This window comes from Ceratotherium simum, chromosome 28 (assembly GCF_057802395.1).
Source record: "Ceratotherium simum simum isolate JZ-2026a chromosome 28, ASM5780239v1, whole genome shotgun sequence".
NCBI lineage: Eukaryota > Metazoa > Chordata > Mammalia > Perissodactyla > Rhinocerotidae > Ceratotherium > Ceratotherium simum.
The window spans coordinates 28,055,873-28,082,429 of NC_141927.1; the positions used below are offsets into that span (position 1 = coordinate 28,055,873).

The window sequence follows — 26,557 nt, forward strand, 5'->3', positions numbered from 1 at the left end:
GAGCTAACATCTGCCAATCCTCCTCTTTTTGCTGAGGAAGACTGGCCCTGGGCTAACATCCATGCCCCTCTTCCTCCACTTTATATGCCACAGCATGGCATGACAAGCGGTGCGTCGGTGCGCGCCCGGGATCCGAACCAGGGAACCCCGGGCCGCCGCAGCGGAGCGCGCGCACGTAACCGCTTGCACCACCGGGCCGGCCCCTCAGAATCCAGTTTGAGCTCTTCTGGTTCCATATTCTTATGCTAAGAAAAAGGCCTGTTCAGATGTAGATTGTGAGCCCTCGACACGTTATCCTCAGAGAGGCAAAAGGAGCAAGGATATAGCCAGACCGCGTGCCATGGGGAAGGGCTGACCCAGCCTCTCGGGAGGGTAGGCTTAGGCCCAGAAAAAAAGTCCTGGCGCCCTGATCTCTTTCTGCTCACTGGGGCCTGGCTCACTCTGGTGGTCAAGAGCCTCTTTTGTCCGGGAATCTCACCCCCTCCCTGAACTCCATTTCATCCCAGTGGGCCTAGGACAGCAAACTTGCTCTTCTTTTTTCAGCCTTCTCATCCTTTTAAGTTGCAGCAGGCTGGGCAGTGAGTCAGGCAGGCGAAACCCACCTGAGCCGTGCTGCTCCCCTGTGCCGCCCGCCCCTTCCAGCAACCCAGGTAGTAGGCTTGAAGGGCTTGTGCTGTGGAAAACCTGTCTCTTTAGCTTTTGTAATTTTCTCAAGTTTACATTAGCAACCAAAAAGAGTGTACAGATGTGGAAAGCTCACTCTGCTTACTACCCTCTTCCATCAAAGGAGGGGTGGGATTCAGAGACTCCTCAGCCTCATACTGAAATGTAGGTGTCCGTGAGGGCTGCTTTACCACAGGTGTGATCCTGACCTGGCCAGGCTGCCTATATCCTATTGCTTTGTCATTGGAAGGGCAGGTAAATGTGGTTCAGAGCCAAGCAAGGGATGCCAGGCTGGGTCTGCTTTGACCCTCCAGTTTCTCTCTCAAAACCGGTCCAGGATTATTGCTTTCATGTGCGTTTTCTTTCCTGGAGTGTTTCATTCATTCTTTCAAGAAACTACTAGGTAACAGATACTATGCTAAGCTCTTGGAAAGCAAAAGGCATATTTGCTCAAGCAGCTAATAATACAGTAAGAGAGAAAGACAGGTAAGGAAGTAAATAACTTACAGCAATGGTTCTCAAACTTAAGTATGCATCAGAATCACCTGGAGGGCAGAATGTCTGATTCAGTAGGTCTGGGGTGGAGCCAAGAATCTGCATTTCTACCAGACTCCCGGGTGATGCTGATGCTGATGCTGTTGGTCAGGGGACCACATTTTGAGAAACGTTGACTCACGGGACACTGCACTGTGGGGGCTGTAGTGCAGCTGTGAAGACAGGGTTTGGCAGCATGGAGGAGGGAGTAAATAGCTCCACTTGGTTTATTTAGCTTTTTTGCCTGTGATTTTACCTGTTATATTTCCTGGGTGAGCTTTTTCTGCACTTGAGGACTCCATTGGCACTCCACAGTACTTTGGGCACTGAAGTCCATGTCAGTCCAGAGCCTTTTTTGTTCCATCCCAGTTGTTTCATTGTTCCTTGTTTCTTTCCCCTGCTCCAGCTACTCATTGACCTCCCTCCCTCTCTCAGACGGGTTTCCAGGAGCTGCAGGAATGAGTTCAGGCTTCAGAGATTTTGAAGAGGAGCTTTAAAAACTGGTCCCTGAGTGAGAGCAGCTGTAAGAGCGGTTTTCAAACTGTTTCCTCTGGAACCCTGGTGTGTACCGTGGGGACTAGCACAGGCGTCCAGGTCCTCCAGCCGTCACCCACCACCACACCAAGTCAACCAAAGTAGATACACTTTTATTAAAAAGCGTTTCTGGAGGGCCAGCCCCGTGGCTTATCCGTTAAGTGTGCGTGCTCCGCTGCTGGCGGCCCGGCTTCGGATCCCGGGCGCACACCAACTTACTGCTTCTCCAGCCATGCAGAGGCTGCATCCCACATACAGCAACTAGAAGGACGTGCAACTATGACATACAACTATCTACTGGGGCTTTGGGGGAAAAATAAATAAATAAATAAATAAAATTTTTTTAAAAAAAGGGTTTCTGGAAAAAATAAGTTTGAAGAAAGGGTTTCACTGCTTTTATTTTTAACTTTGAAAATTACTGCTCTGTAACATTTGCTCTGGTTTGAGCCTCCTTTTGCTCAGTTTTTTTGGTGTGTGTGACAAATACTGCAAGGATTGGGAAATTTTAGATCCAGTTCCTGTGGATATTTCCTCAGTTCCTTTAACAAAGAAAACTGGTATATCTTTAAACAACTTTTAGAATTTTCTGTTGAGTACTATTCAATACAACAAAAATTATTACACACTAAAGGCCAGTCTCAGAGCTGGCCCAGGGTTGCAGACTTGAGTAAGACCCAGATCCTGCCTTCCTGGGTTCTGACTGGCCCACTCTTGAAAATTTGTTGTTAGAAATCATCCTCACTGCCCTCTCCTAGTACTCACCAGCACAGGTTATTAGAAATCATCCTCGCTGCCCTCTCCCAGTGCTCACCAGCACGGCACGTCTCCACTGACGCATTTTGAGCTCATCCTCCTCCTGGCCAACCCCGGCGTGCTGCATGTCTCTTGACATTTACAGTAACTCCTGATTCCTTCACAAGGGGAGAAGGAAGAGATGACGAGAAGTATCGAGGGATTTATCAAGTATTAGGTTCACCCTAATCTCTTTTAGGCCTCTGTTTCACTATCTGACTATACTGTTACTCTGCAGCTTTGGGTTTAGGGAATTTGGAAGCAAATCCCCCATTCTGCTGTGCTAGGTGTTGTGCAAATGTTAATCAGTGAATTGTCTCTGAACATCAGTACAGACCCCATGGAAAATAAAGCTCTAGGATAAAAATGTGGAAATGTCTGGAAATCATAAATTCCATCAGTCAGGAGAGATTCAAACCCTGACTCCACCTTATCTCCATCATCTCTTTAGGATTGGACATCTTAAAAGACATACTCATTGCATTTTTAAAACTTTCTAAAGGAAGCACCCATTGATCAGGCAATACCACCCCCCCCCACCCCCGTATCGGGTTCCTGTCAGGCAGCAGGATGAGGAGGACTGCTGCAGGCCAAGCGCGTCTCCAGTGGAGGGGTTGATAGTCCTCTGCTGTCACAGTGGGGCTGGACAAGCATGGGCTAAGAAATTAGTGTGCTGGGTCTTGAGACTCTCTTGGCCTTTAAAAAGACACAGAATGTCTTAAAATAGCATGGTAGCTGAAATAACAATAACAACAACAACAATAATAGCTTGCCATTCCTGAGAATAGTTGTTTGTTTAAAATCTGAGGCATTAGTTCTGGCAGCAGTTAGTTTCCACGAGCTGGGCTCCCACAAGAGTTGCTCTAATGGAAATCATATGGTGTCATCATGACAGGAAACATGGGGATCTGTTCAGCATTCTCTCAACCCTTCTGTAAGGAATTTCCTTACAGAAACTACAGACACCTACACAGCCTAGAAATGGAAGTAGGTGTTCTTCCTGATCATTTTTTTTTTTTCCCCTTTTTCTCCCCAAAGCCCCAGTAGATAGTTGTATGTCATAGTTGCACATCCTTCTAGTTGTTGTATGTGGGACGCCACCTCAGCATGGCCGGACAAGCAGTGCCTCAGTGCACGCCCAGGATCCGAACCCGGGCCGCCAGTAGCGGAGCACGCACACTTAACCGCTAAGCCACGGGGCTGGCCCCCTTCCTGATCATTTTAAAGAGGCTTATGATGCTACTGTTTCCCTATCCAAATAATAACTGTCAGTCCACTCTTTTGGCATAGGGTCTCCAGCCTAGACGTACAAGCCGTCTGTATTCCCATCACCAGGTCCTGAGGAGGTCATTTTAACTGCCTTGTTGAGAGAGGGAGTCGGGGAGGTCGGCCAGCCACAGTATATCACACTGCATTGTTGGGGTGCCCAAGCTGCCCTCCGAGTGGATAGTCCTCAGTCAGCTCTGGACTCCCTCGCATCCTGTCAGAAGCTCTTGCCGTGCTGGCCAGCGGTGGAAAGCCTCAGCTCCACAGGCTCCCAGAGGCTCAGCTGCTTTCTGATTGCTCCCTAGATCAGTCCCCACATCACACTCAGCAAAGCACGTGTCTGTTTCTGGCCCCCTCCAATACTGAAAGCCCTGCCCAGAGCCAGAGTTTGGGGAGCTGGGGAGGATGAGGGAGATGACGAATGAGCTGGCCGGGAGTGGCTTCTTAGATGGTGGGAAGGAGTGAAGTGACTCTGTTGACCTTGGGTCACATGCGCTGTAGACTTCTGCAAAGTCCTGCCTGGCAGAGTCACTAATGGCTTTTTTGAGTCACCTTTTGCTGACTCCCTCAGCAGTCCTGGGCAGCATCCTTGGCCTACTTGATTTCAGGTTTTGACAGGTGATAAAAACGCGTATTGAGATTGCTGCTTCACAAGGTCCAGATTCCTAACTATTGACTGATCTTATTTTTGCCTTTGCTGAGAAGCTCCCTCATGTGTTTGCTGTTACTTTAATGGATCGCTTCCTGATACATTCTGAGGCCTGGGCACCTGCCCTTCAATCTGGCAACCTGCAGCTTACCCTGAATGGGATTGGAGCTGCACGAGGAACATTTAGACCAGTCGCTTGGCAACATGACTCACTTTTTTTTCCCTAGAAAATGTAATCAATGTAAAAAAGCAACTATGTTCATTCTTATTTGCATCTTTGTGGAGCTTAACTTTAATCAGGACCCCGAAGGCTTTTCACTTTCATTCTCTGAATTTTTAACATCTTAAATGCCCTGTAGGCACAGTATCTGGCCCTGTGCTTCTGAAGGCTAAAGGGAAAATGCTTGACGATCGTGATTTTTTTGTCAATAGTAATTATACTGATAAACGGAAAAGTCCTACAGTTCTTGTCTGTTGGGGTCCTGCCAGGAAGCCGTTGTTCTCCCGCAGGCTCTGCGGTGGGTTTTCATGCGCTATCTCCTACCAGTTACTTTTCTTCTTCTTTTCCTCAAAGGGCTACATTTGCTGTTTTGTGCAGGAAATCCCCACTGGTTTTGGTTCCCCAGCTACAGTTGGAAAGACATCAGAGTGTCCAAAGAGGAGTCCGGGCCTGAGATCTCAGCAGGCCAGACAGGCGGCAGATGCTTGTTGCTTTTTTTCATTTTGTATTTACCATTTCCTTGCTTAGCGTTTGGGGGACCAAAGCCAACAGGTTATTAAAAGAATGAGAGTAATTTGACTTCTGACATTGATTGGGGCTTGGGGTTATTGAGTGTTTTGTTTCTGATGTGAAACCAGCTGTTTGGTAACCACTAACTCTTCCCTTATTCTTTTCTTGCAGATGAGCTCACAGTGCCTGCACTTTACCCCAGTAGCCCTGAAGTGTGGGCCCCGTACCCTCTGTACCCAGCGGAGTTAGCGCCTGCTCTGCCTCCTCCTGCTTTCTCCTACCCCGCTTCACTGCATGCCCAGGTAATTTATACCCATCGGCCACGACTTCACTCGCTCCTCCACCGGTCCTCTCCAACCTGGCTCCCCAGAGCACACCGTACAACTAACACCTAGCCAGCTAACAGATCCACCCTCGAGAGATTAATGATCCCCTCTAAATCAAGCTGACACTCCTCCAGAACTTAGGAGGACTGTCTGACAGCAATGATGTCACCCACTGCCTGATGTTTGCCCCAAACGACACCTCTCTCTTCCTGAATGATCTCACCCTCATATCACACACGAGAAACTGGACCCAGGTTACCCCCCCAGCTCCTAGCCAGCTAGAGGGTGTCACCAGAGCATAGACTTGTGTGCCTTGTCGTGTGGAAGGGCTGCAGAGGGAGGCGTGCTCTTGTCACAGGAGTTACGTGTCTGTGTGTGCTTCTGTGTATTGAGAGATTTCTGCTCCTGTGTTCTGTGAGATCTAGTGACCAAAGAGGAAAGTTGGGAGCTTCCAGGAGGACCACTATGTGCTAGCTTACATATGTTACAGAAAAGATAAGGGTTCCTTTTTTCCATTTTTAGGAAACGCTGTGGAAAAGGAGGTACAGTGTAGTGTCTAGTATGTAATTACAGCTCAAGGTAGAGGTCTCTGTTCTGACCAGCTTTCTTGCTTAGTTAAGAACAGCCTGAGTCTTATAAACAAACTCCTGTGTTTCTTCGCAAAGATTACTGTCTACATAGCAACCCCCTCTCTCCCCATGGGAAAAATGTTTCTCTTAGCTTTGCTTTTAGTGCAAGTAGTAGTAATCAGTGTTAGAATTCAGAATGATGATTGAGAGCAAATAAGATAGAAAAAGTATAGATTCCATTTGTCTTACTGCATGTGTAACTCCTCTAAAAGCAGGAAAGCCTGGTTTTTAAAAAATTGTTGACCTGGACAGGTGGGATTTTCGTTTGTTTGTTTTGCTTAGTTGTTATTTACAAGGCTGGATGAAATAAACAACTTTCCAGAAAACTCTTCCTTCTGACTTAAAACTCTTTTATGTTGTACAGAACTTACTGTGTTGTATAAGACACCTACAAGCAGCCCCCAGTGAGGGTTCTCACAGGCCATGGGGTCAGGAGTGTTGCTGGCTAAACATCTTTCCCTTCTCTTTCAGCTGAGTTATCAGTGCTTCCTGAGTGCATTGATGACCCAGCTTCCCGGGCACCATGCAGGCAAACCACAACGAGAAAGTGATTTGGTGCCTGGGCCCCAGAAGTGATTACCCTCTGTGTTGGGAGAAGGAGAGAGAAAGTAGTAAAAGTAGTGAAGAAAAACGTAGATGGCGGTGGTGAGAGTACTTGTCACAGAAAATAATTTAAAGTAGCAGGATTATTCTGAGACTGATTGCCGAATTTCCAGATTAGCTGTGCTTTTTGCTGTTCCTTCCTCTGCTGCTTTTTCCACCTTTGTCCATGTCAGTGTTTGGTCACCCTCACAACAGCAGGTAGCAGGGAAGGGAGAAGGGATAAAACGTAAACCATCTTCTGCTGAGTCGTCAGGATGTTTGTAGTGGCCTCGAAGATAACTTTGTAGATGACGTGGAGCAACTCAAAGAGCCCCTCCATTGGTGGGCCCACCCCCGCCATCTGTGGACATGTCTCCCATCCTCTTCTTCCTCTTCCTAGACTGCCTAGATACCGTTGACATTTGAGGCAAATGTTAATAAGACCATGAATCAGTGCCAAGTTTGCATAGTCTTCTGAATATCCATGGCTTTGGTTAATCGGCAACAAAGCCTTTCACCATTACCCTGGAAAAGCAAGAATTGACAGTGGCCAGAAAGGACTGGAATAGTGGCTTTTGGCCATGACATCTGGATAATTTGCCCTTGCTTCATTCATATAACAGATGAAATCAAAAGTAATTCTGGGGATACAGTGGGAGAAGGAGCTAAAGAGTCTTGAGAGATTAGAAAGCCCGTGCCATTGTGAGAAAAATGGGGGAGAGACAGTGCCGAGATTAGGGGGACTCAACCATTTGACTTAATGGGATGTATTGCCTATGGTAGCCACTCCCTTTTGAGTTCTTGCTTGATCTTGAGACTTTCCCAGCCTGGAATCCACTTGACTCCGCTACATCGGTCCTAGAGTTGGTGGAACTCGCATCTGATCTCAGTGAGATCCTTGTGCTCAACCCCACTTCTTGTTTGGAGTCATTCCCGGTGCAAGCTTGGGTTCTGTATCCTAAAGACTCATGAATAAATATGGTTATTTAAATTTCTTTGTCCAATATGAGAATCATAGAATGAATTGGTAGAGGCTTTACAGATCAACTGGTCTGACCCATTTTACAGATGAGGAAACAGACCGGAGAAGATGGAGAGAGTTACCCAAAGTCGCAAGTGGCTCTGCCATGACTAGAGCCAGGTCACCTGTCTCCTGGGCCTTGCTCTTTCTACACCTCAGTCCTGGCTCACCAAAGACTTACTCTTTGATGGAATTTTGGAAAGGCCTTACTCCAATGATTCCTTGGATCTTTCTTCTTTAAGTAGATGAGAAGCCTGTAAGAAGAGACTTGGAGGCAAAGACAAGGGAATCAGAACTTAACCTTCACCCAAAGGGCTTAAGAATTTTTATTAACTGGAGGTAGAGCAGAGGGGAAGACCAAAATGGAGCATCCTCTTAGTGGATAAATTGGTTTTTGTTTTGGAAATCTTATTATATGTCTTTGGAGAGGCTTTTGAATAATTTTGCTTTTCTTAGCTCTGTTGTGCTCTGTTTTGAGACATGGATTTTTTTTTTCTTCTAGTGTTTCTCTCCTGAGGCAAAGCCCAACACACCTGTCTTTTGTCCACTTCTCCAGCAAATTAGATTTGTCTCTGGGAATGTGTTTGTAACATATCAACCTACTGCAGACCAGCAAAGGGAGCTCCCTTGTTGAATTTGCTTGTTAGCTATTTTCCCCCCTTTTGCAAAAACTATTTCTTGGCAACATTTGAGAGATTTCAATAAAAATTTGAATCAGAGAAAAAATTATCTCAAGTAGACTGCAGCGTCTTGTTTTCATGGTGATGCGATTTTGGAGCTAAGATGTTATCTCTGACTGAGATTTTGGGAGAGTTGGGCCCATGACACTAAGTATACATTATATGGGAGAAAGACTCAGAGTATCCTGGGAGACTTGGCCCAGAGCTGGGCCTAACTGCTGCTGCTTGTGTCTTCGTGGGCTCCCGGACCACCAAGAGCTGCATATTGGAAGATTCTCATTCTGGCATCCATGAGTCTCATCGACCGGGAGATCTCGCTTCAGCAGGGATGGTGTGTCTAGCTAGTGGAAGCCTGTTTGACACAAATGGAAGCATTTTCCAGTCTGTCCACCCTGGTCCAGAGGAAGGAGGACCAAGGAGACTGAAATTGTCATTGAAAAGGCGTTGAATCACATCTAGTTCTGCCCCAGCTTCAGTCTGTGGTCTGGTGCCTCCATCTCTAAATTGAAAACGCTTATTTGACATCAGATCGCACTTTTTAAGAATTATTGGATAAGATAATAGGACTGTAAGCCTCAGTACTGCCTGATTATTTTTAGAGGTGAAAGAACAACTTGGTACAGCAAACATCTGATTTCTAAGAAGATCATTAACATTTTTAGAAGTGATCATCCTGTTTACTTTCAAGGTCATTGGTAATTGAAATTTATTAAATATATTATGCAAGTCAACTATGAACAGGAGAGGAAGGTTTCATCCATGGCTCTTAGAAAAGTTATACTCTGAAGAGAACATACAGCTGTTCCTGTCACCTTGTATTCACACATCTCAGCTTTTTAAGTCTGGGTTCATTTTTGCTTTTAGTCTTGTTGCTGATGGGGCAGAGAGGAAGTCATTCAAGTGCACTGTCCTCACTACATTCTAGAAACAGAACACCGTTTCCCTTTGATCAGAGTCATATTGTTGGGCCAGAAACTTTTGCAGGTAAGTGGGACTGAGAGCAAGTCCTGGTACCTGTTTCTTCTTCAGAGGCCTCATTTGCCCTGAGTAACAGCAGATCTTCCTGCAGGGCTGCTCTACAGCCGATGACTGGAACACATCACCTGCACATAAACAACAGGTTTTAAAATCATAACACTGACTTCCCTGAGGCAAGACATGCCCTCGGGAGGTCCCTCGTGACACACTGGAAAAATTTTTAAAGTTAAACCCAAAATAAATATAAGAATGGGCCGTGGGAAAAGGGACCTAGGCAAACAGGGAAGGGCGGTCACAGGCAGAGAGACGGGCCTAGGAATGGTGTGTGGGTGGCCGAACAGCGGTCCCCCCCGCCCCCCCACACACACCTCATACCCAGGTGTTCACTCAGCAGCTCTGTGCAATTTCTGAGAACTGCATTTTAAAACTTTTCAAAGAACAGATTTCATTACACATTTCCTCTGTCACTAAGTATGCCTTATAGAGAATACTGAGATAAAGAAGACACAAGACAGTCTGGCTTGGCGTGGGATATAGACCATGAGGGAGTGTCTTGAGGGAGGCATAGGCAGGTGTGGGTGAGGACTCAGGTGGGCACATGGCCCCAGGAGGACGGCAGCGATGCGTCCTCCCCGGGCACGTGTTGGGACTCACACAGGAAGGACTCTCTATTTTTCAGCTTCTACCTCTTTCCTGGTCGGAAGGAAGTGGCAGCTGCTGTAGTGGTGGTTGGTCCTATAGTGGTACCTGTGAACAAAACCCGTGGGAGGCGGCCTAGCACCTCATCAGCCGGCCAACCTCCCAGAGGAAAGGGAGCAGTTGGGAGATTTGGTGCGTTTGCTTCTGTGCCTCCCCGGTGGCATCAGCCCTTAACCCCTGATGTCCTCGTCCTTGACGCCTGGCTCTGCCAAAGGTGCATCGTCTTCTGCGACCCCGGGGCTCGTGGCTGTCCGGAACACCACAGCTTTGAAGAACTGCAGAAATTGCCTTTGGGGCTGATCAGCCTAAGGCTTTAAATTGTTTTCAGATATAAATGAAACTATTAATCCTCTGACATTTACCTTTTCCTCTGAACTCAGCTCCATGAAGGTCAGACTGTGAGGAGAAACCACCCCTGGGTGCTCTGTCTCCTGAATGTGCCATGGGTGCTCTGTCTCCTGAATGTGCCAGCCTTGTCTGGTTCCCGATTTTGTTTGGCTTTCTGGTCATCTAGGAGCATGTGCATGGCTTAACTCTCATAGGAGACCTGGAGGCAGGTAGGCCAGGCATTGTGCTCACAGTGCCAGCCTCTTGTGAGCCCAGGGTGGTATGTCTGCCAATTATTAGGGGCACAGACCCCCTCTCCTTTCCCAGTCCACCCCTCTGGGCTATTTCCCTGCCTGCCTCATGAGGCTTGGCCTATGCTGGGACTTGAGCCCTTCAGGAGAGCTCTGAGTCTGTGGCAGTAATGTAGGGCTGACCACTGCCTGGTCAGATGTGGGCTCTGCCATTTACAAGCCGTGTGACCTTAACTGAATATGTTCCTTAACCTCTCTGGGCTTCAGTAAAGTGGGGCTGATAATCCCTCATTTAAAACACTTTTTTAAAAGAGTTTGTGGCACTCAGTAAGGGTTTGGTAAATGTTAGCCTTTTCAGGAGGATTTGAATTTTCAACAAGGAGAAGGAAGAAAGCCTAGGAGTAGCTACCCACGGCGCTGTGATGGTTCAAACACTGGGGACAGCCAGCACGTCTTCACAACATTAATGGGGCTGCAGGGTCCTCAGGGCTGCAGCCAAATGGAAGGCCAGATGCTGGAAAGAATGAATGGGGGACAAATGAGCAAGATGAGGCATCAAGTGAAAGAGCCACCATCTCCGAGTGACAGCATCTGCCCTACATCCAGCAGTGTGGTCTGTGCAGCTTGTGCCAGCACAGGGAGGACTTGTCCCCTGTAGGAAGTCTCCCCCACAGCCAGGCCCCAACACGCCTTCTAGAAGAAAACATCTCCCTGACAGGAAATAGATCAAGCATAGGAAACAGCTGAATTCCCAGAGAGACCAAATGGTTCGTGTGTGTTGCTTTACCCAAACCCCTTGTCCCTGAACTTTCCAGCTGCTGCCTTATCTTCCTTTCCTATCACAGAAACTGGAGAAGAGAAAGACCCACAGGTCACCCGGCCCATTCCTCCCTGGGCTTTCTGGCTCGTTCTTCCCCACAGTCCTTGCACTAGGATTCTGCCCAGCCTCATTTCCAGGCAGTAGTGCCTGGGGAGATGATTCTCTTCATAGTCCTTGGGCTGAACCCCAGGGGATCTCACTCCACTCCTGGCCAAGAAATACCCTCTCCCCGTGTACCCTCTCCATTCCTCCCCAGCCGCCCTCCTCCCTTCCCCTCCTCTGCTGTTTGGTATTTGGAGACCTGTGGAGCCCCTTAGCAGGGCCGTGAGAGACGCCCTGTCCTTAACTGGCCTCTTCAGAAGCAGTCCAAAATCATTCACACAGAGTTGTTGGGGAGAGTTGTTCATTTGGTCCATTTGCTGCTGGGGCCCAAACTTCCCCTCACCAGGCAGCTTTCAGCAGCAGCTGTTCAGAAACCAGTCAATCCCCTAGTGCTATGGCCCTGGCTGTGGTTGCTGATCGCAACGAGGCTTCCTAGAACTCGCCATTGCTGTGATTGAGAGAACAGCTCGAAGTGGCCCTCCTGACTGGGGCCGCAGGCTTACCTTCGTTTTGTGCACTGTGTTGTTTGGGTTTCTTATGCACGTTTCATTTTGTCCTCCGTACGGCTCAACTCTCTGGAGCCTATGTCTGTTTTCCCTGACTTCGTTAGCAGTGAGAGCCGGGCCCTGAGTCTCAGTAAGTCACACCTGTGAGCACTGTTTGTGAGCCCGCCTCTTCCTGGGGATTGTTCACAAACATGTGGTCTGACCATCACAGTAGGATGGTGCAGAGGGCCCAGCACATAATCGGGGCTCAGTGTTTTAAAGTCAAAAAGGCCAGCTGTTAATGAGAATTCCCACCTACTCTGCCACCTTTGGGATTTTAGGCAAGTTTATTTTAATCTCACCAAGCCTCAGTTTCCTCATCCATAAGTAGGAAGAATGAACACCTACTTCATGAGGTTATTTTGAGGGAAAGAAATTGCTTGGCGTAGAGTACTAATTATTATTAAAATAGCTCTTCTTTTCCTTCTTTTTGTCAGAACTTGATCTGGCATGGCCCAGAGGCTCCTGAGCCCTCCCTTTGTAGCTTAAGAAGCAGTTAAGATGCAGGGACTCAAGACCGGCACCCCAGCAAGAGAAACCTAAGGGCCCAGGCTTTATGCTTTGGTCAAGAAGAGAAGCAGCTGGCCCCAGGGCGAGAATGGTGGCCTGTGGCTGTGCCGTGTGCTGAGGTGAGGCTCTGGTTGGGTCAGCTGGCCGTCCACCCAGGGGTTTTGGCCTTCTTTCTAGGAATAGGCACCTAGATACCATCAAGTATGTGAATTCTAACTGCTTTGGAAACAAAACCAAGGCAACAAAGAAACTGGAATTATAAAACATAGCCTTCATAAAAAGAAAGTGAACTTCTCCTTGAAGAAAACCAGTTGTGACAGAAGAAAAAAGGAAAATCAACTCCAAATGGGATCATGTTTTATTCAAGATGTGTGCTGCTGGTGGGGAAGGCCAGAACTTGGTGACAGGATGGGAAAGTGGGACACCTCAACTTCAAGCCTCGTCTGCTCTGCCACGAAGTACTTCTCGCTTCACCGAGCTCAGCTCCTGGGGACCTCTAATGGCCCTTGATAGCAAACATAGTTAAAAATTAACAGACTGACAAAATTAAATATGGATGACCAGCAACCACTGTGGACTTAATCTGACACAGGGTGTTACACGCTTGGGTGCCCTCAACCCGAGTGGCGTCTTAAGTGAACTTCTGGGATGTCTGTGCACATTTCACATGCCTGTTTGGAAGCAAGAGCCTGGCTTGTGCTTAGGATAGACAGGGAAAGAGTCTAAAAGCCCAGAAGAGAAAATTATCCCTGAGGGCTTGCCTTAATTCAACATCCTGAGTAGGCGGTGTTCACAGGCCTAGGACCTTGCTCCTGGGGTCCTTGCTCGTGGGGTCTAGACCTTGTGCCTTCCTGGGCTCGGGCATCAGCAGTGTCCCACCATCCCGACTGGGAGATCTCACAGCAACACAGGGCTGGGCCTGAGCATGGCCTTCTCCAGCCAGGACTTGCCTGCCCACCTCCCTTCCGGCTGTTGGGGTGGGTCAAATGGCAGGCTCAACTTGGGGACCAGTTCCCGTAAATCTTAACATTTGCCTAGGTAATGGCAACTTGTTTAATTGCTCTAGGCAAGGAATAGTAGATGTCAGACAAGTAGTAAAGAATGCTGATTGCATCTCGTGCCCTGTGTGTCTGCTGAGAGAATGGGCTGACAGCTTGGCATGGGCACACGGAGGGGAACGGGGATGGATGTTCCTGTACAGAGGGACCCTCGGGGCCTCGTCTCGTGAAACAGAAATTCCTGCAAGTGTTCTCCCAGTTTGGTGAGTGCCTTATCAGAACTAGGGATGCTATTTAAAAGAATCCTGTGATTGGTCCCATAAAGATCATCTTTTTTGCATTGCACATCACTCCAGTGTATGCGGTGAGTTTGGAGTTTCTTGGCCCAGAGTATGCTTCTGTCTTGGCAGCCTCTCCTCCGCCTGGCAGCCTTCAACACAGTTTGCTGTAGGACCTGACATGCTTCATCTGGTGATGCTGCTCAAGAGCAGATCGTTAGGTCTAGGGTGAGGGGGCCAGGGGTGCTTGTAATTAAAGAATGTGCGAGTGGCTGGCTGCAGTTAGCTCGATGTTGGGAAAGCCCCAGCAGGCTGTTCAGGGCTCCGTCTTGGGGTTAGTGGTAGAAACCTACCTCAGAATATCCATGCCTTAAAAAGGAAAGAGCTTGTTTCTGAATCTGTGGTGCTAGAGAAATCTGCATTCAGGTACAGCACCTGCATGAGGAAAGGTGAGAAGATCTTCACTGCTCCTTATAAAGGAGACCTCCAGGGCCCCAGCTGGTCTGGTGATCTTCCAGCTCTAACTAATTTTGGGGGTTTTTTTTTTTGGTCCCCTTTTTCTCCCCAAAGCCCCCAGTAGATAGTTGTACGTCATAGTTGCACATCCCTCTAGTTGCTGTACATGGGACGCCGCCTCAGCATGGCAAGACAAGCAGTGCGTCAGTGCGCACCTGAGATCCGAACCCAGGCTGCCAGAACCACTAAGCCACGGGGCCGGCTAGTTTTGTTACAAGCTAGAAACTTGGATGCCGTATCGGCACACCTCCATCTCTTAGACCCACCGTATGTCACCACTGGAAGGGGCCTTCCAGACCAACATTTCTCCACACCACAGGTATTAATAGCTGTTATGTAATAAAAAGATTCTGTGGTCGGATGAACTTGGGAACCCCAGGCTTAAATCAAGTCAAACAGGTTTCTTTGTTGCAGAGCTTCTCAGAGCTTTTAATATGCTAATATATATCTGCTGAAGGGGCATAGACTGTGCATTTCTCTCAAGCTTACTTGACCTGAGAGCATCTCTAGACTAGCCTTCTTCCAGCCACACTTTTGGAAACCTATTCAAGAGCAGTGTCTCAAACTTGAGCACAAGCATCATTGTCACCTGGAAGGCTTATTAAATGCAGATGCTTGGGCCCCTCCCCTAGAGTTTCTGCATTTCTGACAAGTTCCCAGGTGATGCTGATGGTCCAGGGACCACACTCAGAACCACTGGTCTAGACTTATCCTTTTATTCCACAGAGAAGACAACAGCTAAACCAAGGAATATTTACTAATAATAGCTACCATTGATTGAGCTAGGCACCTGATTCTAAAGGCAATTGTGATGATGGGAGTCAGTCACTCGAAAGGGCATAGTACAATGCAAATTTGAGTGCTTTTCACTATGCTCTGTAGCACAGACCACTGCAAACCGCTGTGGACGGGCTGGTGGGTCAGGCCGGGGTTCCACCCTGGAGACCTGTCAACGTCTTCTTGTCCTTGGCAACATTATTGGGAACGTGAAGTCTATATGTATTTTAATCCTGTGGGCCTTGGTTTCCTCATCTATAAATGGAAGAGGATGGAAATTATTTTTATGGGTACTTAACTGCTTTCTCTAGCATTCCATTTTATTTTTTCTCTGAGTTCTTTCTTTTTCTGGGTCCTCTTCTACTCCTGTCCAATCTTTCACCGGTCACAGGAGCTGGTACCATGCTAAGGTATTGGGGACTTCAGTGTTACCCTTGCAGAGGCACTGCATTTTAGAAGAGCATTGCTGAAGAAGTGTGACAGTAGAATCTCAAACAGTGTGGCCCCTGGATAGTGGATTGTAATTGTAACAGCTGTTATCATCGTTAAGTTCTAGTGGAGAAGTGTCCCAGGGTCTTCCATGTTGCTTATTCACTTACATGTCACAATCTGTGTGCTGTGCTTAGCAGTCTCTGGCACAGAGTAAATATCAGTGTTAGTCTGGATCATATATGTTATGTTAGAGGTTTTTACAGGGACTTCAGAAGCCCCTGGAATTGTGTGCAAGATTGTGAGTGTGCAGTTTGAGTATGTATGCGTGTGCGAGCACATGTACATTTTTCTGCAGACAGGATACCTGGAACGTCAACTACGTAGACTTAGTCCCTGCTGAATTGTCCCTGGAGAGAGAGTCAAGGGAACTGTGGGTTTCCCCAGTGTTTATCATGCACCCTAGGCAATGGGCAAGAGTGGCCACAAGTGACCTGGGGCCAAAAACCACAGCAGAACAAGCAGCTCAAGTGGGTGTAAGGGTGAACCTTATTTTTTTCTTTTTCGGAGGACAGCAGTGATTAGCACAAAACAGCTTGTTCACCTGGGCCGGCCACCTGAATGGGCAGTTTTGCCCTATGAGCGCTGCTGGTCTGCCCTGCTGAGCAAGAACGGTGATGAGCTCAGGCTTGGCCTGGGGAGCACTGCCCTCTGCTGGAAGGTGGGCGCAGCTGTGCCTCTCGAAGCTGGAAGAGGAGGCACCCTTGGGTGTCTATGGAATGTGGTGAGAAGGGCCCACCCTCTTGGCAAGCACAGTAGTGTTCAAGCTGTGGGGCACAAGAGTGATGAATTTGGGGGCCTGTCATTACATCATCATCACTACATCCTCCCTGAGAATCGGCCAGCAGGCTGACCTCATCTCAGCTCATCTGAGCACAACTTATCCTGGACCCCAGAGCTCAAAATCAGCCTGCTTGTCACCCTGAAGTGCTCAGTGTTCTAGACCAAACTGACTATAGCACTCTGGTCCTGCACACCACAGGCACACGTGTGACTGAGAGAATGCGAGGGCTTTGTGTGGGTGGAAGAGGCCAGCGGGCGAGAAAGGTGGTCAGAGAGGCTGGAGTGGGTGCACGGGAGATGAGGGCCTTCCGTCTTGCAGTCACCTTCACCAGAACAAGAATCATGTCATCCACTCTGTGGCTCTCCCCCCGGTCAGCCCTCCCTCCTCTCCTGTGTCTCCTCTGTGAAACACCATCGTGTCTTGGCCTTGTGGGCTCAGTGCCCCAGCCCCACACCCAGGCAGCACCAGTCGCCACCACTGCGCTCCCCCGACCCCGGTGCACACAGCCCCATCTCCCTTCCACTGTGTGTTTAGGTTCCCAGCCCCCACCTGCCACAGGGCTGCGCCCCTGTCCCATCCTTTACCTTTCCCACCTGTCTCAGGAAGGCAGCTCCAACTCTGCTCTTTGCTTAGTGAGCAAGTGGATTCAGATGCACAAAGCCATAAGCCATGGGTAGGTATGAAATTTTTCTTTGTGTCTTTCTCTTTCATCTTCTTCTTTCTGCCCTCTCCCCCTCCTCCCCTGTACTCCACCCTCCCTCGCCCTTTTGGCCCTACCATTTCCCTCATTTCCCCTCTTTATTTCTCTCTCCTTTGTCCTGCGTATACTTCTAAATTCCCAAAGTGATGTGTTTTGTAGCTTACCTGCATGTGAAGAGTTTTTAGTCCCTCGTCCCTTTAATTTCTATGAGTGTTGAAAACGACTGGCCGTGCCCCAAATGAGCTTCAGTACCTGCTGGGGGCTCCCGAGGAATACAGCTTTGCCCTCACAGTACGGGGGCCCCACCTGAGCTGGTAATCTGATTTCTAGTAATATCTGATGTGGTCCCCGGAGGGTCTCTACTGCACAGCTGGCCAAGGGTCCCTGAGATGGATTTTGGTGTAGGGGGAAGCTCAGAAATGCATCAGGGTCCTTTTTAGGTCCCATTTCCCGAGTAAGTGAGGCCAGACGCCTCTCCCCAGGTTGGGAAAGAGTCCCCAGTGTGGCCTCACCCTGCGTTGACAGCCAGAGAGGAAATAACCGCTCTGTGAGGAGGCCGTGGGGTAGAAGGAAACTGCAGGGACTTCTGTGTGTGGACCGGGGCAGAAGGCCAGGGATACCGTGTGGGCTTGCTCTAGGAGCCGTTCCTAGACAGCCCAGCTTTTAGAATCAAGTTAGGAGAGCTAGTGGAGCCTGAGACCTGGATTCTGACCCCACTGGGCTCTGTGACCGCGGGGACGTGATTCAGAACACCCAGACCTCAATTGGTTCCCCCCTGTAAAATCAGGTAAGAGGAGGCGGGAGGGCTTCATAACCGCAGAGCCCCTGGCCCCTGCAGAGCGACCTCACAGGCCTCAGGTGCCCTGCACCTCCGTCTCAACCAGAATGCCACTTCAGCCGCTTATTCAGACCTTGGAGACCTGAATGAGCTGCCATATGAAAAAGGGGCTCTGCGGCCAAATATATTTTATTAAACCACTGAAGTAGAACTGGCAGGGTAAAATTTCTTCCAGCATCACATGCTACTCTAGAAACGTTCTCAGGTGAACCGGTTTGGGCCAGACCTGGTAAAAGCAGTCTTTCTCCTCCTGCCAGGGGAGGATGCTGCTTCCCCGCGGGCGTCCAGCCCTCTCCTGTGCAGCGTCCCCCTGTTGTAATTTTCTCTCCCTCCCCTACTCCCAGCGTCCTGTGTTGCTCACGGTGCGATGGGGAGGCCGTCCCGCCTCAGTGTACACAGAGGAGCAGCAGTACACAGGCCTCTCTCGCCTCTGTCCAAGGGCTTGGGGCAAAACTGGCCTTTTTTAAAGCCCAGGTGCACTTGCCCTTTTTTCACATTTTCCTCAAGAACAAGACCAGGAACATTCTGCCAAGTGGATAAAGTATCGCTCAATCCGTTTGTGTTTAGGGCTGGCCGTCCACTTTGGAAAGGTAATGGAAGAGATGGGGCTGCAGGTCCCTCTCAGCAGAGTGGGCAGAGGGCAGAGGTTATCAGACACCCCACAGTGCCAAGAAGCCAGAAGCCCTTTTCTAAAAGAACAGGAGCAGAATCTCAAGTCTTGGCAAGACCTCTGGCGTGCATGGGTCATGAACCATTCCTTCCCTCGCAAAGCAGACACGTTTCCACATCCTGCTTAGAAAACCATTAGGCAGCCTGCCCCCCAGCCTAGGCGTTGCTGGGTGAGTACGGAAGAAGGGACTCCCTGGGCCAGGTTTTAGCCCAGCAGTGGCCCTTAACTGTGAAAAGGAGGGTGGGAGCAGGGGAGCTGCTCCAGTGCTGCTTGAGGTGGGCGCTTTCCTGCGAGCTCAGCCCCTGTATATATCCGGGGATGAGGAAAATTTCTCAGGGTGCTGCTCTGACTCTCTTCAGTCCCTGGGGTGAGAACTGCCCACAGGCAGTCTCGGAACAGTGAGGGGGATGGCAGCCCAGCAGGATGCTCTGTGAGGAATGAGACTGTCCAGTGGGAGCCCTGGTTCACAGCCCTCTCCCCACGTGTCTTTCCAGATGCGCTGGCTCCCTCCCTCAGAGGCTACTTCTCAGGGCTGGAAGTCCCGTCAGTTCTGCTGAATACTGTGTAAGTACTTGGTTTCCATAACAACTGTGTGGAGTGCCTAGAGGAGCCTGGTACAAAGTGGACGGTCATTCACTGGCAGCTCTCATCCTGTCTCGGCACCCACACCTTCCACACTTCCTGTGACTGTCCATTGTCGTTAAACTCACGTGAAGAACTCCACGTGAGAACACGCATCTCTTCCAAGAGATTTTCACCTGGGATTGAAGGAGAAGTGACGGATGCTACTCTGTTTGAGGCTAACTTAAGAAACCAAATCCTGGCCTTCCTCTCCATAAATCAGCGGTTAGTGCTAGTTTCTGTAGGACAAGTGTGAGGAGATTTCCTTACGTAATTGTAGTTCACCTGCTGCCAGCATTAAACCGAAACCTTCCTCAAGTTACAGGCATAAGTCATCTACTAACGTACATAGTGCTTTATTATGGGAGTCAAAGATTTTTCAGAATTAACTTCCCTGCATGCATGCACGCATATTAGAACTTTGGATAAGTTCTAATCTTTCTATAATACCTAAATGTTTGTACTGAAGGCAAACAGTGTACTTTCCTTAAAGTTTCTTATCTTGAAGGAAACATTATCCTAAATTGGCATCTTTATGCCAGTTTATCTTAGGCCTAACCCTGCTTCAGACAACTACCAAATGAAGTCTGTTTCCTACAAATGTAGAATTTCTGTAAAATTCCAAATGCCTTCTTTGATTCAGTATCTCTAAATTTCTGTTAAGCACAAAGCACTGTGATTCTGAACTCTAATTTGGTATGTGAATTTGGGGAGTCTCCCCTAAACTAAGTCTTTGTTGATTTTTCTCTTGGTTTATATCATTCCTTCACAAAGCAGGAAGAAAAATGAGAACAGGGAGGGACCAGACCATCACGCAGTTAGAAATGCTGGAGAGGCCATGGGAAGTTGCTACGCACCTGTACCTAATGCCGACACTCGAGTCATGGTCCTTTTCTTGGAGAGCTTCTAGTCTAAGATAAAAATACTTCCAGATAAAACTAATGTTTTTTCTTCTTCCACCATTAATACTGAGTCCCATGTGCCTTTGTTAGATCATTTGAGGCCATTGAGACTCTTCTGAGGAAGTATTATGTGGGAAAAAATTGGCCTCTCGTTGACTGAGGCTCAACCTCAATGCAGAAGTGTTTCCTGTCCCTCACAGGGGGATCACTGGAGAGGTGGTGGGTGCTGGAGCTGGCCTTGTGCAGGTCAGCGCCCTCTTAGTGAGGAGGAAGGAGAGCCCTGAAAAGGATTTTCAAAGAACTCTGGGATTTGTTTTCCATGGGCAAGTTGCCCTATTGACCTAAGTCTCTGTTGGTGGGTCACATCAGCTTCATTTTGATTTCCAGAGTGACTGCTGAGTGTAGACCTCATTTGCTGAAGTCGTCACTACCCTAAGAGTCAGCACTTCCAGAGAGCTCCGGTCCTAGGTCAGAAGGAAGGCTTTTTCGTTCTGAAGGAAGGGCCTCACCAAACAGGAGAAAGATTAGTGATGGGTGTCAGAGCATCAGAAATCCCACCAGAGATTCTCAGAGTGGCCAGTCAGCAGACTCATACTCTGACTAGTCAGGATTCTTTCTCTGGTGGTGGTGGTAGTAATGAGTAAGTTGGGAGATCACATTTCTGTGCTTTAAGACATCAACTTCAGTAAGTTAGAATTGTACGTGTTCTTCCCCTAACCCAATACTTCTGAGTGTGGCCAGAGAACACTCATCCTAGGGGATAATCATAGACAGAGTACATAAATGCTTCCAAGGATTTCTTTACCAAAAGATTTTCAGGACCTTTATAACAATATGAGCATCATGAATTTTTAATATTAGGGAACTCTAGGATGCAATATTTCTCAAACTTATTTGAGACTAGGGAACCCTTTTTTCATAAAATCTTAGGAGACTAATGTTTTACATAGAATATACTTTGAGAAACTGTGCGCTAACCTCTTATTCAGAGCCTAATCCAGTGGCACCCATATATATATATATCCTTGGACCAGTGGTCCTCTGTTAAACTTTTCACTAATCTATAATGATGAGGGAAAAAATCAGGACAATGTGGTAAATTTTTTCCTTAAAGCAACTTGTATGTGTCCCTTATTATGAAATTATGTTCTTCTGTTCTAGCACCCTTTTTTTTTTTTTTTTTTTTGGTGAGGAAGATTAGCCCTGAGCTAACATCTGTTGCCAATCCTCCTCTTTTTGCTAAGGAAGATTAGTCCTGGGCTAACATCTGTGCCCATCTTCCTCTACTTTATATGTGGGACGCCTGCCACAGCATGGCTTGATAAGTGGTATGTAGGTCTGTGCCCAGGATCCAAACCTGTGGACCTCGGGCCGCTGAAGTGGAATGCACGAACTTAACCACAACACCACGAGGCCGGCCCCTCTAGCACCCTTTTTAAATGAATGGCAGTGTTAGTGAATGGCAGTTGTATTTTTTTTTTTTTTTGAGGAAAATCGGCCCTGAGCTAACACCTGCCAATCCTCCTCTTTTTGCTGAGGAAGACTGGCCCTGGGCTAACATCCATGCCCATCTTCCTCCACTTTATATGGGATGCCGCCGCAGCGGAGCGTGCACTTAACCACTTGCACCACCGGGCTGGCCCCTGGCAGTTGTATTTTAAATGTACTTTGTTAGAAAAATAAAGTCAGCAGTCCATGGTAGATACCCAAAGTGTTTAGAGTATTTTAGCATTTTGTGAAACCTAAAAGTTTGCTGTTTAGCAGAGACTTTTTCCCCCGAAAATACCATTTTTAAGCTTTGAAGTATATTCTAGGGTCCATTAAGTCCAGGATTTCCTGTGTCCCTGCTCCATATCCATATGCCCATAATTAATTTTTAAATTTTAGTTATGTGTCCTCAGCCCTTGTTTCTTCATCCAGAAAAGGCTTAATCATTTCATCATGTGGGAACCTTGCCCCGTTACCAGGGTGACATTGGTCCAGCAGGGTTGTGTTGTACAGCACCTGGAGGCACTGTTCACACGCACCTCTCTCTTCCATGACAGGGTGTTCCTCTCTCAATTTTCAGAGGCTGGTAGTATTCATTTGGAGGTGTCTAGGATGAGACAACTGGAAATTCTGAAGCTCATGAGGAGTTCATGGATTAAAAGTAGATCTTGCATTCAGCGTAAGCTGATAGTTGAGGAAGTTAATGAACTTGGAAGAGAGGTCAGTGGGACAAAACCTTAAGGCTCACCTAGATGTAAGGAGTCAGCAGAGGAGGAGTGGCCTGTCGGGAACGCAGAGTGACAGGGGGAGCAGGTGAGGCGTGGAGCCCCAGCAGGGCAGTGTCGAGCTGCTTGGGTCAGCAGTGTTAAATCCTGTAGGACAATTAAGATGAGAGAATACCTCCAAATTTGGCAATTTCAGTTGGCAAAGGATGGTGGTGGCATAGGGCCTAAGGAATATTTTTTTAAGCATTTATATAGGCCAAAGGGAAGACATGATCATTAAGCAATTGCATGGGTTCCAGCCAAAAAGATCCTGTGCTTGGTTTGTATCAGCTCACCTAGGTTTTCCCAAATGGTCCTTCCCCACAGCCCCATCCACCAGAGATCTGGAGGCGGCAGTGGCTACCAGAGAAGGACTAGCAGTTGCCCCTCTTTGGAAGTACGGCTTATGAAACACTGTAGGATCTGCGTGAAGATATGATGTCTCCTGTGGATGCATGTTTGTTCTGAGATAAACTTGGGCCCTGGGCCTGACTCCTTCCTTGAGGTCTGGAGGGAGTGGAGGAGGGGAGGCGGTTAGGAGGGAGGATAGATAACTGTACCCATTACCACTGCACTTGGGATTGGGACTCTAGTCTCCCATCCTGCCTGAAGTTAGACCAGCTCAGTGTGGATCCATTACCCAGGCTCCTTCCAGTCCCTTGGATCAAGTCCTTTCCAAGACAGCTAATAATCCAGTCTACGTAATCTTAGGGAAGTGTAAATTGGAATTGAAAATAGTGGTGCTGATGAAATAATAGAAACATTTTAGAGCAAAATGAGTCTCTCAAAAAGGCCAAATGAAGGGTAGTTGCCACCAATGGCACCGCTGGCGCACATGACCTTCCTCCATTCCTCAGAGGGGGCTTCCTCCGCCCCCACGGAAAGATGGCACCAGAAGAGAAGATGAGAGCAGGAGTGACATCTGCTGTTAGACATAAGGATCTATACTCAGACTGGCCACCACTTCTGATGTGTGGAGCATTGGGATGCCACCTTTCCAAATCCTGAAGAGTCCAGGGCCTGCTCCTCTCAGGGGGTCCTTCAAGGATTTTTAATTTACCCACTTTGACTTCCTGTTTCTAAAGGGAAATCAGTGTCTAGACTAGAAAAGTAAACAAGTTCTTTATTCTTTAAATAAACATATGTAGTGTGTCTGCTGTGTGCTGCATAGAAAAATGTGCAAAACCAGGCCTGTGCCCCTAAGGAGCTAAAGTCCTAATGGTCGAGAGTTGTGGACACACATTTTAAAGAGAGAGGAGAGAGACTGCTCAGGATGCTCCACGTTGAGCCTGCTGTGAAGAAAGCTGCCAGGTCAGGTGTGTGTGTGTGTGTGTGTGTCTGCCATCGTCAGTGGCATAAGTAAGACCGTCGCAGGAGTGGGTGTTATTGTGAATTTGTTTAGCAGCTTGCTTGATGGATGATGTTTAGTCGGGCTACAAGCTATGTCTGTGCATCACTAGAGTTTTGCTAATGGTCTGGCCATGTGGCAGAGAACCCCAGAATACATGATAATGATTGAAAATGATCTATTTCCCAGATATGTTGAGAACAGGAAAGTATGAGCAAGTTAATCCCTCCTCACGGCATGAAAGTTACACAGCTTTCCTTGTGGGGATCCAAATGTAGTTAAATCAAAAAAAAGTGGGGCGGGGGGTGGGGAGAAAGGAGCTGGGGTCGATGAGGGAAGGTGTTCTTTAAGAACTCATAAATTCCCTGGCCATGGGATAGAAATATTCCGCCACAGCATAGAAATTACAAGCACATGTAGTTACAGCCACGCCAAATTGGAGGACATGGCAAGAGATAAGAAGGCGGGAATTTGAAGCTGTTCATTCCTCCTGTTTAGTTTTGAGAGGAATGGCCTAGTCTCCGGCTGTGAGCATGAGGACTTTGGGGAACCCCAAGTGCTGGGTGTCAAGGCAGAGCTTGGAGCTTAGCAGGGCGGGAAAGGCACTGGGTCTTCCTGCAGGCTCAGACAGCTGCTGTGGCGCCTGCAGTCACCCCTGCCTTCTCCTTAAAAGAGACCCAGGCTGCAGCATGCCCGGAAAGCAGGGCAGTACTTGTGCCTTTCTTCTGTTAACCAGGGTCTCCATGTCTCACTTAAGTTCATCAACACAATAAATATTCAGTGAGCATCCGCAGCACGTAAGGTACTGTTCTGGGTGCTGAGGATCCAACAGTGAACAAAAGCAGACAAGATCCTTGCCTTCATGGAGCTGACATTCTGTAATGGGGAAAGATGGGTAATAAAATACTAAAATAAATGTAATAGGTAGGATGGTGAGACGTGCTAAGGAAGGAGCAAAGCTAGGTCAGAAGGTAAACGTTGGGTCTGACTGGGCAGGGGCTTCATTACAGGGGGAGCAGGGGAGTCGGGGTCAGCCTGACACTTCCCATGGAGCGGACACCCAGAGCTTTCCCAGACTCATACAGGGTTCCTTTTTCAGAACAGACCTCACTGTACTCCAGTTTAGAGAACACTTGGACTTCTCCAGTCCTCCTCTTCTTGCCTCTCCATTTGCTAAATCCAAGTAAGCAGGCTTGAAAGGCAGCAAGCTTGAGCTAGGTGAGGCCTCTCCAGAGCCTTGGAGAGGATGCCCAGGCAGCTGTGCACTTCACCTCTAGAGGCTCATCAATTAGCCCTTCCTGGAGAGAGCTTTCTCCGTTTTCCTAGTGAGGAGCCACACGCCCTAGTTCTGATTACCCCGAGCCCTGGGTCTGTTCTGCTTCCTATGTGAGTTATAAAGTAGGGACAGGCCTGAAAACCTGCCCCCTGCCAGGTACTGTGGCGGGCACCCCTTCCAGCCCTCGCCGCGTCCTCCAGGCTTTGTAAGGTAAAGCACAGCAGACCTCTGCTGACCACACAGCACTTACTGAGCTCATCTCGAACCAGGAATGTTAGGACAACCCAGTGCAGTCAAAGCTGTGTCTCCCCCTTCTGCCCACTGTCTATTTTCTGTAAGTCTGGCTGAGAGATCTTTGAGACCCCTAAGCATATGCACCAGGAGGGCTCCCTCACTGGCTCCTGGAAGAAGTTCAAGGAGGATGGCCACATGTTAAGACCAGGACATTGAGTCTCAGCGGCGCCACAACTCCCGAGAACAACTGCAGGTCAGGGCCACCTGCAGGAGCCTCTGCCCCGACCGCCCACTTCCACCATCCTTCTCACCCGGCTGAAAATGGAAATTCAGAAGGCCTGTGTGCTCACTGTCAAGTTAGAAATGAACACATTTGGACTTCCCTCTGGTGTCTTATGGGCTCTGAGGAGTCATCTCTCAGGGTCTCTGTAGAGTAGACTGGGACATGCATTCTCTCTGCCCACCAGGTGAGCCCTGGTGTGCACACAGGTGGTGTTGCTGTAATAACTGTGCAAAGAGCAGCTTGGTGATAAAACCCCGTGCTCCCAGAGCCCGGGGCGAGAGCTAGGGCCCCAGCACTCTTACTTCATCAGTCCTGAGCCATACTGATTAGCTTAAGCCCAGGGGCCTGGAGGAATCTGGTCATCAGTGGGATTTCTTAAACGACAAGCATCCTAAAAATGCAGCCTTGGTCTGGCAGTCCCAGGAGGCACCCTCGGTCTACTGCAGGCACTCCCTTCCTCCCTCGTGTGCTCTTGGCAAGTGTGGACAGGGCTGGGAGAAGTTGTGTGAGCTGATAGGTTTTGTTTGCAAAGATGCATATTTATTTTCCTGTCCTCAAATAACCCAACTTTTACTAGGAAGCTAGAGTCACATCTACTCATCTTTTTATTTTTGTTTTTTGTAAGGAAGATTAGCCCTGAGCTAAGATCCAATGCCAATCCTCCTCTTTTTGCTGAGGAAGATGGGCCCTGGGCTAACATCCGTACCCATCTTCCTCTACTTTATGTGGGACGCTGCCACAGCATGGCCTGACAAGCAGTGGGTCAGTCCGTGCCCGGGATCCGAACCTGCATGCCCCGGGCCGCTGAAGCGGAGCATGCGAACTTAACCACTACACCACGGGGCCGGCCCCTGTTAATGTTTTTATAATGAAATTCTGGGGAAAACTTTTTTTTTTCTTCATTCTGAGAAGAGAGATGTCCTAAGAAGGCAGTCTTTCCTTTGGCCTCACCC

The 26,557-nt window shown here is 48.4% G+C and overlaps 1 protein-coding gene across 4 annotated transcripts in view; it reads left to right on the forward strand.

Annotated features, from left to right (window-relative positions):
- Window positions 1-26,557, forward strand: part of RBPMS (RNA binding protein, mRNA processing factor) — a 176,334-nt gene that overhangs the window by 141,483 nt on the left and 8,294 nt on the right. The window contains exons 6-7 of one of the 4 annotated variants that reach the window (XM_087418478.1): window positions 5,340-5,470; window positions 12,566-13,751. In XM_087418478.1, the coding sequence (XP_087274604.1) occupies window positions 5,340-5,470; window positions 12,566-12,628 (194 nt within the window). In that variant the 3' untranslated portion in view covers window positions 12,629-13,751. The other 3 variants (XM_087418477.1, XM_004428819.3, XM_004428818.3) reach the window with 3 other exon arrangements.